Here is a 13,004-nt window from a genome sequence, read left to right as displayed (position 1 = left end):
AAAATAAAATAAAAATAAGTAACTTTTCATTGGTCTTTCTGTATTTACTGCTTCACTTTTTCTTGTATGATGATGCTTCATTTGTCCTTTCCTTTATAGCTCTACCCAGACCATCACTGAAGTGTAGCATTTTTTTTTTGACAAAGGGCTTTTGAATTGTAGCATTTGCTTACCAAAACATGGCGAATGTGTATAATTGTAATGGCAAGATGGCAAGATGGTATCCGCAGACATTTGAATTTTAGCATCTCCAACCATCTTCTATTTTTGTCTCTATAATAGCATTTAGAACCAAAATTACTCAAACCTTACTCTATTTCTTCTTCTAGAATAGAGATTGACATCTTGTGTATTTGCATGGTTTTAATCTTCATCCTAGTCTTTATATTAGTCATTTGCATATGTTTAGTGTGCATTTAGGTTGCATTGCATCACTTTTGTCCTTTTCAGGTATTGGAGACCTTCATTGGTGATTTTGGAGACATTTGAAGTATTTTGGGGACAAAAGAGTGATGTTTGAAGCACAAATCGTGTCCCAACTGAAGGGCCGTAGCGACATCAGCATAGCGACCTCGTCAAGTCGCTAAGACGCAACCCGAGCCATCGTAACGACCACCGTAGCGACTTACCAAGTCGCTATGGTAGGAGAAGCCATAATCCAAGAAATGACTAAGTGTCTGTAGCGACTTCTGCGTAGCGACATGATCACGTCGCTAGGAGGCCACCCGAGAGAGCGTAGCGACCACCGTAGCGACTTGCAAGGTCGCTACAGATCCTGAAGTGTTGAAGAGTTAATAGCGACCAGAGCGTAGCGACTTGCATGGTCGCTACGGGCGAAAAAGACTGCTTCTTTATGGGTTAACCTAGGTTTGTTGGGTTGACCCAACTCGTTTTTTTAGACTCCTATAAATTCTCTTTAGACCTAATTATGTAGGAGATCTTGTTTTCTTTGTAATCACATTAGCTATTTTGGTGAAAGACTTAATCTTGAGCTTCTTTTCATCTCTATCTCTTGTGATTATTGATCAATCTTGACCACTAAGCATGATTAACCTTCAATCATCCATGGGTTTTGGGTTATTCATGTCTATTAGTGAGTAGTTACCATTTGGATTCATGGGCTAGGGTGATTAGGGTGATTAAGTGAAGATCTAGGGTGTTTAGTGTTAGATCTCTTGTTTCCTTGCTTGTCTACTTCTCTTAATGCTAGATTAAAGTTGGCCTCTTTAATCTAGAGCTCTAGACATTTCCCACCCACAAGGTGTTTGATGAAATGTCTGAACCAAGTAGAGCTTGCTCTAAACTTACCTTACACAAAGACCATTGTGTTAAGGGAGTTTAGATAGTTAATAGACTCATCCTTAATGATTGCTTAGATCTTTTAGGCTCAAAGACCTTTGGTGTCTAGTTGATCAAAGCAAATGAGCATTCTTCTTGACCATAGAGCTTGCTTATTTCAGTGTTCTAGACTTAAAGAAGTCTTTTGATTGAAAGCTTGCCACCCTTAGATTGGATCTTAATCACTTAAAGTCAAATGCCTAGCCCCATGAGTCCTATCGTCCAAGATTGATTGAAAGCTTGTTTCTTTATTGCACTTTAGCATAGTTCTAGTTCATATCATCATTCAAAACCTGATTGCACTTAGATTAAGCATAGATTTGTATTCTCAGTGCATTGAAATCACTTAGGATTGGTTCGACATCTCATATACTACTTCATTTGATAGGGACCTGAAAAGTCTTGTTATCAAATTGGCGCCGTTGCCAAGTTCTATTGTGATTTTGACATTGGGATTTAGTCATTTGCTTGAGACTAAGTCATTTTTCTTATTATTGTGATATTGGCTCTGCTTTTTCCTTTTTCTTTTTCATTTCAGGTGTATGAACTTGAGAAGTAGAGGGACTACAAACCTCACTCCTCTAGTACCAGACATCCGGGCTTTGGAAAGAGAGAATACAAGAAGAAGGAGAGAAGAGGAGCAACAGGCTCATTTCAACAGATTGGGTTTTGATATGGCTCACCATCAGAACCAGAATCGAGATGGAGAGATCCCTTTGGGAGCTGCCCAAGAGGGAAATGGTCAAGGAGCTGCCAACCTTCGACCACAACACCCACAGCGCCAAGCTCGCGCCATTGGAACCTATGATCGCCCTCACATTCATGGTCATAGGTTGGGAATCAGAGCACCACCTGTGGAGAACAACAACTTTGAGATCAAGTCAGGGCTACTCAACACCATTGAGCACAACAAGTTTCATGGCCTGGCAGCTGAAGATCCTATTGATCACTTGTACAAGTTTGATCAGTATTGTAGTTTGTCCAAGACAAATGGTGTCTCTGAAGATGCATTCAAGCTGAAGCTGTTTCCTTTCTCTTTGGGAGACAAGGCACATCAGTGGGAGAGGTCTGTCCCAAGTGACACTATCACCACTTGGGAGGGATGTAAGGAAGCCTTCTTGGAGAAATTCTTCTCTACCTCAAGGACAGCTAAGATAAGGAATGAGATTTCTGGTTTCCAGCAGAAGAATCTAGAGAGCTTCAATGAGGCATGGGAGAGATTCAAGGACTACCAAGCTCAGTGTCCTCATCATGGTTTCAGCAAGGAGAGCTTGCTTAGCACTTTCTACAGAGGAGTTCTCCCATCTTGCAGAAACAGACTTGACACTGCTAGTAATGGTTTCTTCTTGGGCAGAACTGAACAGGATGCAGAGGAGCTGGTGGAGAACATGGCAAAAAGTGATTCAGTCTACAATGAGGAGTATGATAGAGCCAACAGAGGGGATGACCAGCAGACAAGGAAAGATATCAAGTCTTTGCAAGACAAGTTGGACTTGGTTCTTTCAAACCAATCCAAGAAGGAGCAGGTTAGCTTTGTTGGTGATCCTAGTCAAGAGGTTCCTCCTAAGGTAAATGAAGTTGATGGTTTGGAAGGGCAAGAGGAGTTATGCTTCATCAACAACAATGGTACTTGGTACAGGAAGGAGCCCAACTTTCAGTACAACAACTACCAGCAAAGACCCTATTCCAACAACCAACACGGTGGGTACCAGCCTAAGAACAACCAACAAGGAAGCCATCAACCTCAGCAAAACCCTCCTCCTGGTTTCTCCAACAAAGGAAACCAGTCTACTCAAGCACAAGGAAGTTCTTCTCAACATCAGCCTCAAGACACAAGCGTGGAATCAATGTTCAAGCAACTACTTGAAGCTCAGTCAAGAAGTGAGAAGCAAATTGGTTATGAGTTGAAGAACATCCACTCAAAGATAGATGGGAGCTACAATGAGCTCAACAACAAGTTCAAAGCTTTGGAGAATCAGTTTGCCTCTATGAGTTCCAACTCCAATCGCCAACAAGGAACTCTTCCCGGAAAGCCTGAGCAAAACCCAAAGGAGACAATGAAAGCAATCACTTTGAGAAGTGGTAGAGAGTTGCCTTCTAGAGTTCTCATTAAGGATAATGAGAAACAAGGTGGGGAGGTGGTCATCAATGTAGATGATGATGTGGTGATTGTTGATGAGAAGACTAATGAGGAAATCTTGGAAAAGATAGTGGAAGCCAAGGGAAAAGGAAAGGTGGGAGAAGAGAAGACAGTTGTGAACAAGAATGAAGTTGCTACTTCATCAAAAGAAGCTTCATTCACTCCTCCTCCCTATGAGCCAAAGCTCCCTTTTCCTGGTAGATTCAAGAGACAACTCTTGGAGAAGTACAAAGCGTTGTTTGAGAAGCAGATGAGTGAGGTTCAGATTACCATGCCTATTATAGATGCCTTCATGTTGGTACCTCAGTACAGCAAGTTCTTAAAAGATGCTGTAGCACAGAAGAAGAAAGAGATGGAAGGAATGGTGGTGCTTACTCATGAGTGCAGTGCTATTATTCAGAGATTGACTGTCCCAAGGAAGCTAGAAGACCCAGGCAGTTTCACCTTGCCATGTGCTATTGGACCTTTGACATTTGAGAGGTGTCTATGTGATTTGGGAGCAAGTGTGAGTCTCATGCCTTTGTCTATTGCCAAGAAGCTTGGGTTCTCTCAGTACAAGAAGTGTAGAATCTCCTTGGTGCTAGCTGATAGGTCTGTGAAGCTTCCTATAGGCATCTTAGAAGATCTTCCTGTCATGATTGGAAACTGCGAAGTGCCTACTGATTTTGTGGTGCTTGAGATGGATGAAGAACCTAAGGATCCCTTGATCTTGGGAAGACCTTTCCTTGCTACTGCTGGAGCTATGGTGAATGTAAGAGATGGCAAGATAGACCTTCATCTTGGCAAAGGAAACATCCTGCACTTTGACATCAACGAAGCTATGAAGAAGCCTACCATTCAAGGCCAAGCGTTCTACATCGATGAGATGGAGACTCTAGCTGATGAGCTTCTTGAGGAGTTGGCAATTGAGGATTCCCTACAACATGCTCTAACTGTTGATAGGGAGAATCAGATGGTTGAGAACCAAGAGAGTAATGACTTTGTGAGGAGGCTAGATTCACACAAGAAGTTTGATGAGAAGGTGCAGTTTGAGGAGCTACCACAAGCAGCTTCAGCTACTCAACAAGAGGACAGTCACCAAGATGACTGGGGTGAGCTCAAAGCCCCTAAGGTGGAGCTTAAACCCCTTCCCCATGGTGTAAGGTACGCTTTTCTTGGCCCTAATGAAACTTATCCTGTCATTGTGAGTAGTGAACTTACTGAACTTGAGCTATCTGAACTTTTAAATGCACTTAAAAGATTTAGAAAAGCAATAGGGTACTCTCTTGATGACATCAAAGGGATATCACCTACTTTGTGCATGCATAGGATACATCTTGAGGACGAATCTATGACTTCTATAGAACATCAAAGAAGGTTGAATCCCAACTTGAAAGATGTTGTAAAGAAAGAGATTCTTAAACTCTTAGATGCTGGTGTGATCTACCCTATCTCAGATAGTAAGTGGGTGTCTCCTGTGCATGTAGTCCCAAAGAAAGGTGGTATCACGGTGGTCAAGAATGAGAAGGATGAATTGATACCAACTAGGACCATAACAGGTCATAGGATGTGTATTGATTACCGAAAGCTTAATTCAGCCTCTAGAAGAGATCATTTTCCATTGCCATTCATTGATCAAATGCTTGAGAGGCTTGCAAATCATCCTTTTTATTGCTTTCTTGACGGGTATTCAGGGTTCTTCCAAATACCCATACATCCCAATGATCAAGAGAAGACAACATTTACTTGCCCTTATGGTACCTTTGCATATCGAAGGATGCCATTTGGGCTATGTAATGCTCCAGCTACCTTCCAAAGGTGCATGATGTCTATCTTCTCTGATCTTATTGAGGATGTTGTGGAGGTGTTTATGGATGACTTCTCTGTCTACGGATCTTCGTTTTCTGCTTGTTTGTCCAATTTGTGCAGGGTCTTACAGAGATGTGAAGACACAAACCTCGTGCTGAATTGGGAGAAGTGTCACTTCATGGTTAAAGAGGGGATTGTGCTTGGGCACAAGATTTCTGAGAAGGGGATTGAAGTAGACAAAGCTAAGATCGAAGTGATGGTTAAGCTGCCTCCACCAAAGACAGTGAAAGATATTAGAAGCTTTCTTGGTCATGCCGGGTTTTACAGAAGATTCATCAGAGACTTCTCCATGATTGCAAGACCATTGACCAAGCTGTTGTGCAAGGAAGCCACCTTTAGCTTTGAGGTTGAGTGTCTTGAAGCCTTTAAGAAGCTGAAGAATGAGCTTGTTAGTGCTCCCATTGTCCAGCCACCAGATTGGAACCTTCCCTTTGAGATCATGTGTGATGCTAGTGACTATGCTGTGGGAGCAGTTTTGGGGCAGAAGAAAGACAAGAAGACACATGTGATCTACTATGCTAGTAGAACTCTTGATGATGCCCAAGTGAAGTATTCTACAACTGAGAAAGAGCTGTTGGCTATTGTCTTTGCTTTTGAGAAGTTTAGGAGTTACTTGGTCGGGTCAAAGGTGATTGTCTACACTGATCATGCAGCATTGAGACACCTTTTGGCAAAGAAAGATGCCAAGCCAAGACTTTTAAGATGGATTTTGCTGTTGCAAGAGTTTGATCTTGAGATTAAGGATAGACCGGGGGTTGAGAATGGTGTAGCAGATCACTTGTCTAGGATGCGAGTGGATTGTGGTATCCCCATTGATGAAGGACTTCCAGAGGAGCAGATCATGGCCATTAGAGCAGTTGAGGCAGTTTGTGAAACCGGGAAAAAGCTTGAAGAAGTTAAGGCAACTGATGAGAAAGGTCCTTGGTATGCAGATTTGGTGAACTACTTAGCTTGTGGGAAGGAGCCATTGGGACTTGAAGGATATGCCAAGAAGAAGTTCTACAAGGATGTGAAGAGATACTATTGGGATGAACCTTACCTCTACACACTTTGCAAGGATCAACTCTATAGAAGAGTAGTAGGTGAAGAAGAAATCAATGGGATCCTCACACACTGTCATGGATCATCATATGGAGGTCACTTTGCTACATTCAAAACTGTTGCTAAGGTTCTACAAGCTGGATTTTGGTGGCCACACATGTTCAAAGACACACAAGATTTTGTCTCAAGGTGTGATTCTTGCCAAAGAAGAGGGAACATCACCAAAAGGAATGAAATGCCTCAAAATCCAATACTTGAGGTGGAGGTGTTTGATGTATGGGGAATAGACTTTATGGGACCTTTTCCATCATCCTTTGGCAACAAGTACATCTTGGTGGCTGTTGATTATGTTTCCAAATGGGTTGAAGCAATTGCAAGCCCCACAAATGACTCTAGGGTGGTTCTCAAGATGTTTAAAAGCATTATCTTCCCAAGATTTGGAGTCCCTAGAGTGGTCATAAGTGATGGAGGTTCACATTTCATCAACAAGTTGTTTGAAAGCCTCCTCAAGAAGAAGGGCGTGAAGCATAAGGTGGCTACACCTTACCATCCTCAGACTAGTGGGCAAGTGGAAATTTCCAACAGGGAAATTAAGTCTATCCTAGAGAAGATTGTGGGAACTACAAGGAAAGATTGGTCTAACAAGCTTGATGATGCACTTTGGGCTTATAGGACAGCTTACAAGACTCCTTTGGGCACTACACCATTCCACCTTGTGTATGGAAAAGCTTGCCATTTACCAGTTGAGCTTGAGTACAAGGCATTGTGGGCTGTTAAGTTGCTCAACTTTGACATCAAGACAGCTAAGGAGAAGAGACTCTTTCAACTCCATGAACTTGATGAGATTAGACTTGATGCTTTTGAGAACTCAAGGATCTACAAGGAGAAGACTAAAGCTTTCCATGACAAGATGATCTTGAAGAGAGAGTTCAGCCCTGGAGATCAAGTGTTGCTTTACAACTCAAGGTTGAAGCTGTTCCCCGGGAAGCTTAAGTCTAGATGGTATGGCCCTTTCAAGGTTAAAGAAGTGAGGCCATATGGGGCAATTGTGTTGTGGAGCAATGATGGAAGAGACTTCACAGTCAATGGACAGAGAGTTAAGCTCTACATGGGAAGCAACACAGAAGGAGAAGGAGTTTCGGTTCCACTCTCCGATCCTATCCAAGCCTAGCCTCAAAAGAAAGGAAGTCAAGCTAGAGACTTAAAACAAGCTCACTTGGGAGGAAGTCCCATGTTTATCCTTGTATATATTCTTTATGTTTTCTTTATCTTTTTAGGATTGTTTGGTGTTTGTGAGTAAGTCTTTTCAGGTTGCTAGTTGATCAGAGGTGGAGAAAGGAAGCTTGAATGAGGACAAGGCTCGTAGCGACCTGTCTGTAGCGACCAGGTGAAGTCGCTAGGAGAGAGCCCGAGGCTTCATAGCGACATGCCTAGCGACATACTTGGTCGCTACAGAAACTTTTGGAAAATTTGGCTAAGGGGTCGTAGCGACCTACTCGTAGCGACCACGCTTGGTCGCTATCGGAGAGCCCGAGCCATCGTAGCGACGTCCTTAACGACTTCATATGTCGCTACGGGTTTCCAAGCAGAAACGGAGAATTTTTCTAAGTGTCCCGTAGCGACCTCGCCATAGCGACTTGCGACGTCGCTACGCATACCAGGTACCAATGACAAAAACCACTAGAGCAGCGGGGAGAGGCCAAGATGACAATCCACCCAAGAGGAAAGGGAAAGAGACAGTGGAAGCTCAACAGGATAGTGATGACAGTCTTGGCAGATTCATCGATGATGCGCTGAATGCTCCAACTGAAAGTGAGCATGAGGAGGAGTTGCCGATGCAACAAGCTAGCGAGCCTCAGAGGAGAGGAAAAAAGGTTATGTCTGGTCCCCAAAGGAATAGGAAGATCAAGCCCACGAAGCCGCAGCTGCTTGCTCACCTCCGAGATGGAATCACATGGACCCCGACTAGATTTCCTGATTCTTTGTTCTTGAAAGAGACCGGGCTATATGATGGAGTGCTCCAAATGTTCAAGAACATGGGATATCAGACAATCATTACCATGGAACCTCAACCCCTATATGAAGACGCTTCTTGTCAATTTCTCTCATCACTTGAAGTGTTTCTCTTTAGTGAGAAGAATGCTGAGCTTGGTTATGGGCGGATCCAGTTCAAGATAAGGGGGAAACTTTACAAGATGAGCTTCAAGGAGATCAGTGATATCATGGGCTTCTCAGACGATGTCCGCTCAGGAATTCCTACAGATTTTGGTATAGGTGACAGGGTCTGGCCATTAATCGCGGGAAAAGAGGCTAGACATCCCCAGCTCAACAGGAGCGTAAGCATCCGGCATCCGGTCCTTCGGTATGTTCATCGCACCCTAGGCAACACTATCTTTGGGCGGCGAGAATCTAGCAATGTCTTGGATGATGAGTTGACTCTGATTGGTCTTGCACTCGAGCCATTGTTTGGAAGAAAAAATATATATGGTGTAGTGGAGGATATCTTCTCAGACTTCTCAAGAGTTGGGTTCTTCGTCAAGAGGTTGATGTACTACAAAAGTTGGGCTTGGACTACTCACGATAAGACGCCCCAACTGAACATAGGCGGGTTGATTACACCACTGTTGAAAGCAGCAGGTGTCCCTCTTGGAAATGAGCTTAAAGGCGCTCAACCCCCTTTCTATTTGGATGGTCCTTACATGAAGAAAACCAAGTTCCTCTCGGGTATGTATCAGGACCGGTACGTCTTCTCCTTCCACATGGATGGTCATCATGCAGAGCTCGTGCTGCCTTGTCCACGCGTGACCATGATCAACCGAAAGCCCGCCATCGATTTTGTTATCCCATACAACCTCCAGCTTGGCCAGCATGGTCCCCTTGCCCGTGTACCTGATAGAAGGAAAATGATGGCGAGACAGTCGAGTGCTGGTCCTTCTTCTACTGCTGCTACTTCAGCCTCCCTCCCTGCCCCAGCATCCAGCTCACGAGCTACTCCGGAGATTGATGAAGAGATGCCCACACTCTACGGTCCTAACCGTTACCACTTTACGCCATTTTCCGGAGCTCTCCCAAAGGGCCATTTGCGTGATGCCCATGAGTACATTGGGAAATTAGAGGGGTGGAACAGAATTCAAGACAGGACCATCTACAAGCTGAAAACCAAGTACAAAGCTCTTAAGAAGACGGTGAAGAAGAACGCTCAAACCTCAGCCAATTTTATGAAGAAAGTTGGTGATCTCTTGGTGAATGCTGGCATCGGAGGCTGTCGCGCGAGTGACTTTGATGTAGTTGAGACTTCTGCTACAAGATCTGGCGACCGGATCCCTGTTGATCGCCAGCGCCGCAAAAGGCGTAACCCATCTCCTCTACGTGGAGACTCTGAGAATGAATCTCCCTCATTAGACACTTCAGAGGAAGAAGATGAATGTGATGAGGTGAGAAGCCAACGGTATGAGGAAGAGGCTGAGGTTGATGAGGATGACCAAGGGGATGCGGTTGATGAAGAGATCCAAGAAGCTGAAGGCCATGAAGAAGAAGGCGAGGCAGAAGAAGATGACGAGGCTACTGCCTCAGATTCATCATGAGGTATCTCCACTACTTTACCTTTGTACATATTTCTTTCTCTGTCTTTCATTGGTTTTATTTCCGGTATCTCTTCCTCTCCTGATCACATAGAGACTGTGTGATTCAAGTGTGGGGGGAGGTACCAAGTTGCTAATCATTTGTGTGTTTCATGTCATTGTCATGCATTGTACATACTTTTATGCATTAGAAAAAGCCAAAAAAATCTGAAAAATTTGAAAAAACTCAAAAAGAAGCATGTAGTTGCATTTGCATCTTTAAGATCGAGTCTAGAGCATTCATCTGCTTGCATAAAAAAAAAAAAAAAAAAAAAAAAAAAAAATTTAATTAGGAGTCTTTAAGCATGCATATAGGATGCATTCATTCGTGCATAGGGGGCTAGGATTGAAACAACCTTGCAAAGAGCTCATGCTTAGTACTCAATGTGATACCCTTTGTAATCATGGTAAGTAGCTTGAGCATCCTTTGAAAAACTTGTAGATTTCGAGCCTTGAAAACTCTTCTTGAAACATGTTGCTTGCTTGATATTGACATTGCTCTTGAAAGCCAACTCCAATTTGAACTTGAACTTAATGAACTTAATCTCTCTTGCTTATGGGCACTTGCATACTTGATCATGGATCTCATACACATTTGGGTTATCTTATTCCATTCATTATCCCTTGTTAACCCAAATGGAACTCTCCTACCCCTAAACCCTTAGCCATTCTTTGAGACCAACATTGATTTGCTTGAGTGAGGCCTTCTTTTTGATAGCTTGTCATGTGCAAAATCTTGAGAGTATTGGGAGCGACATAGATTTGTTCTCATCTCTTGCTAGCATAGGATCCTCATTTGAGTTAGCATCTAGGATGGTTAGTGGGTTTGTTATTCTAAAGTTTGTTATCTTGGGTTTGGGAGAAAAGAAAGATGAGAAAGATGATCAAAAAGTTGAGAAAAGAAGCCACTAAGGATCAAAAATAAGAAATCTCTAGATTTAGTCTATTTGAACCTTCCCCCAAAATAAAAAAAAAAAGAAAAAAAAAAAGAAAAAAAAAAAAAAAAAAAATGATGAATCAATAAGATGGTGGGAAGGTAGATAGAGCTAAGAGTTTGAAAAGTTAATAAAAAGATCCTTAGATGGTTAAGTTAAAGAGTTCATGAGGTGAGTGTGATAAAGTGGGTTACTTTGGGTATTGGGATGAATGTGAATAGGGGTGAAGCTTGTTATATCACTTAGGAAAGGGTAGAATGATGAGAATGGATCTATGTATGCATAAATTGTTCCTGGTCTTAGATAAATTTTGCATAATGATCAAGCTCCTTGTTCTTGAGTGATTGCCACTTTGAAATGATTTATTTGAGCCATTGTTTTCATTCACATTTGACCACTTTGTTCACCAAGCCAAATGATTAGGATCATGTGCCCATTTGCAAGTATTCACCTTATGTGTTTGTATAAATGAATGTGAGAGTTGGTCTAAAGAGCTTGTTGATGGATAAGCATTGCAACTTGTGTAGAGGGTTTAAGATGTTGATAGGCCTAGAGAAGTTAGAGTTAATAAAAGTCTTTGCTCTTGCTATTTTGTTATGACTATGTAAGGTTATGTCATATGATGATTAAGAAGAGTTTCTTTTGGTTATGAGCCCCCCTTTCAAACCTCTTCTCCTTTTTGATCTTGAAAGTTTACTTGTGGACAAGTAAAGGTCTAGTGGGGGAGTTGACATCTTGTGTATTTGCATGGTTTTAATCTTCATCCTAGTCTTTATATTAGTCATTTGCATATGTTTAGTGTGCATTTAGGTTGCATTGCATCACTTTTGTCCTTTTCAGGTATTGGAGACCTTCATTGGTGATTTTGGAGACATTTGAAGTGTTTTGGGGACAAAAGAGTGATGTTTGAAGCACAAATCGTGTCCCAACTGAAGGGCCGTAGCGACATCAGCATAGCGACCTCGTCAAGTCGCTAAGACGCAACCCGAGCCATCGTAACGACCACCGTAGCGACTTACCAAGTCGCTATGGTAGGAGAAGAAGCCATAATCCAAGAAAATGACTAAGTGTCTGTAGCGACTTCTGCGTAGCGACATGATCACGTCGCTAGGAGGCCACCCGAGAGAGCGTAGCGACCACCGTAGCGACTTGCAAGGTCGCTACAGATCCTGAAGTGTTGAAGAGTTAATAGCGACCAGAGCGTAGCGACTTGCATGGTCGCTACGGGCGAAAAAGACTGCTTCTTTATGGGTTAACCTAGGTTTGTTGGGTTGACCCAACTCGTTTTTTAGACTCCTATAAATTCTCTTTAGACCTAATTATGTAGGAGATCTTGTTTTCTTTGTAATCACATTAGCTATTTTGGTGAAAGACTTAATCTTGAGCTTTCTTTTCATCTCTATCTCTTGTGATTATTGATCAATCTTGACCACTAAGCATGATTAACCTTCAATCATCCATGGGTTTTGGGTTATTCATGTCTATTAGTGAGTAGTTACCTTTTGGATTCATGGGCTAGGGTGATTAGGGTGATTAAGTGAAGATCTAAGGGTGTTTAGTGTTAGTCTCTTGTTTCCTTGCTTGTCTACTTTCTCTTAATGCTAGATTAAAGTTGGCCTCTCTTTTCTAGAGCTCTAGACATTTTCCCACCCACAAGGTGTTTGATGAAATGTCTGAACCAAGTAGAGCTTGCTCTAAACTTACCTTACACAAAAGACCATTGTGTTAAGGGAGTTTAGATAGTTATAGACTCATCCTTAATGATTGCTTAGATCTTTTAGGCTCAAAGACCTTTGATGTCTAGTTGATTAAAGCAAATGAGCATTCTTCTTGACCATAGAGCTTGCTTATTTCAGTGTTCTAGACTTAAGGAAGTTATTGATTGAAAGTTTGCCACCCTTAGATTGGATCTTAATCACTTAAAGTCAAATGCCTAGCCCCATGAGTCCTATTGTCCAAGATTGATTGAAAGCTTGTTTCTTTATTGCACTTTAGCATAGTTCTAGTTCATATCATCATTTCAAAACCTGATTGCACTTAGATTAAGCATAGATTTGTATTCTCAGTGCATTGAAATCACAT

General features: G+C 42.3%; 1 protein-coding gene and 1 non-coding gene across 2 annotated transcripts; one reads left to right on the top strand and one right to left on the bottom strand.

The window, feature by feature from the left end:
* Nucleotides 1-1,689: 1,689 nt before the first annotated feature.
* LOC130506167 (uncharacterized) lies at nt 1,690-7,539 on the top strand. Its single transcript, XM_057000801.1, has one exon. It carries the CDS (start codon nt 1,881-1,883, stop codon nt 7,536-7,538), a length of 5,658 nt encoding a protein of 1,885 aa, XP_056856781.1. The 5' UTR covers nt 1,690-1,880; the 3' UTR covers nt 7,539.
* LOC130506168 (small nucleolar RNA R71) lies at nt 2,490-2,596 on the bottom strand. The gene has a single exon (XR_008941916.1). It is a non-coding gene; the product is annotated as a small nucleolar RNA R71 (small nucleolar RNA).
* Nucleotides 7,540-13,004: the final 5,465 nt, after the last annotated feature.

Source organism: Raphanus sativus, unplaced genomic scaffold, assembly GCF_000801105.2.
Source record: "Raphanus sativus cultivar WK10039 unplaced genomic scaffold, ASM80110v3 Scaffold2955, whole genome shotgun sequence".
Classification (NCBI taxonomy): Eukaryota; Viridiplantae; Streptophyta; class Magnoliopsida; order Brassicales; family Brassicaceae; genus Raphanus; species Raphanus sativus.
This window is presented reverse-complemented; position numbering and strand designations above follow the sequence as displayed.

Bases quoted from the DNA above. Each gene is read 5' to 3' on its own strand.
- LOC130506167 (XM_057000801.1), top strand. From the start codon at position 1,881: ATGAACTTGAGAAGTAGAGGGACTACAAACCTCACTCCTCTAGTACCA.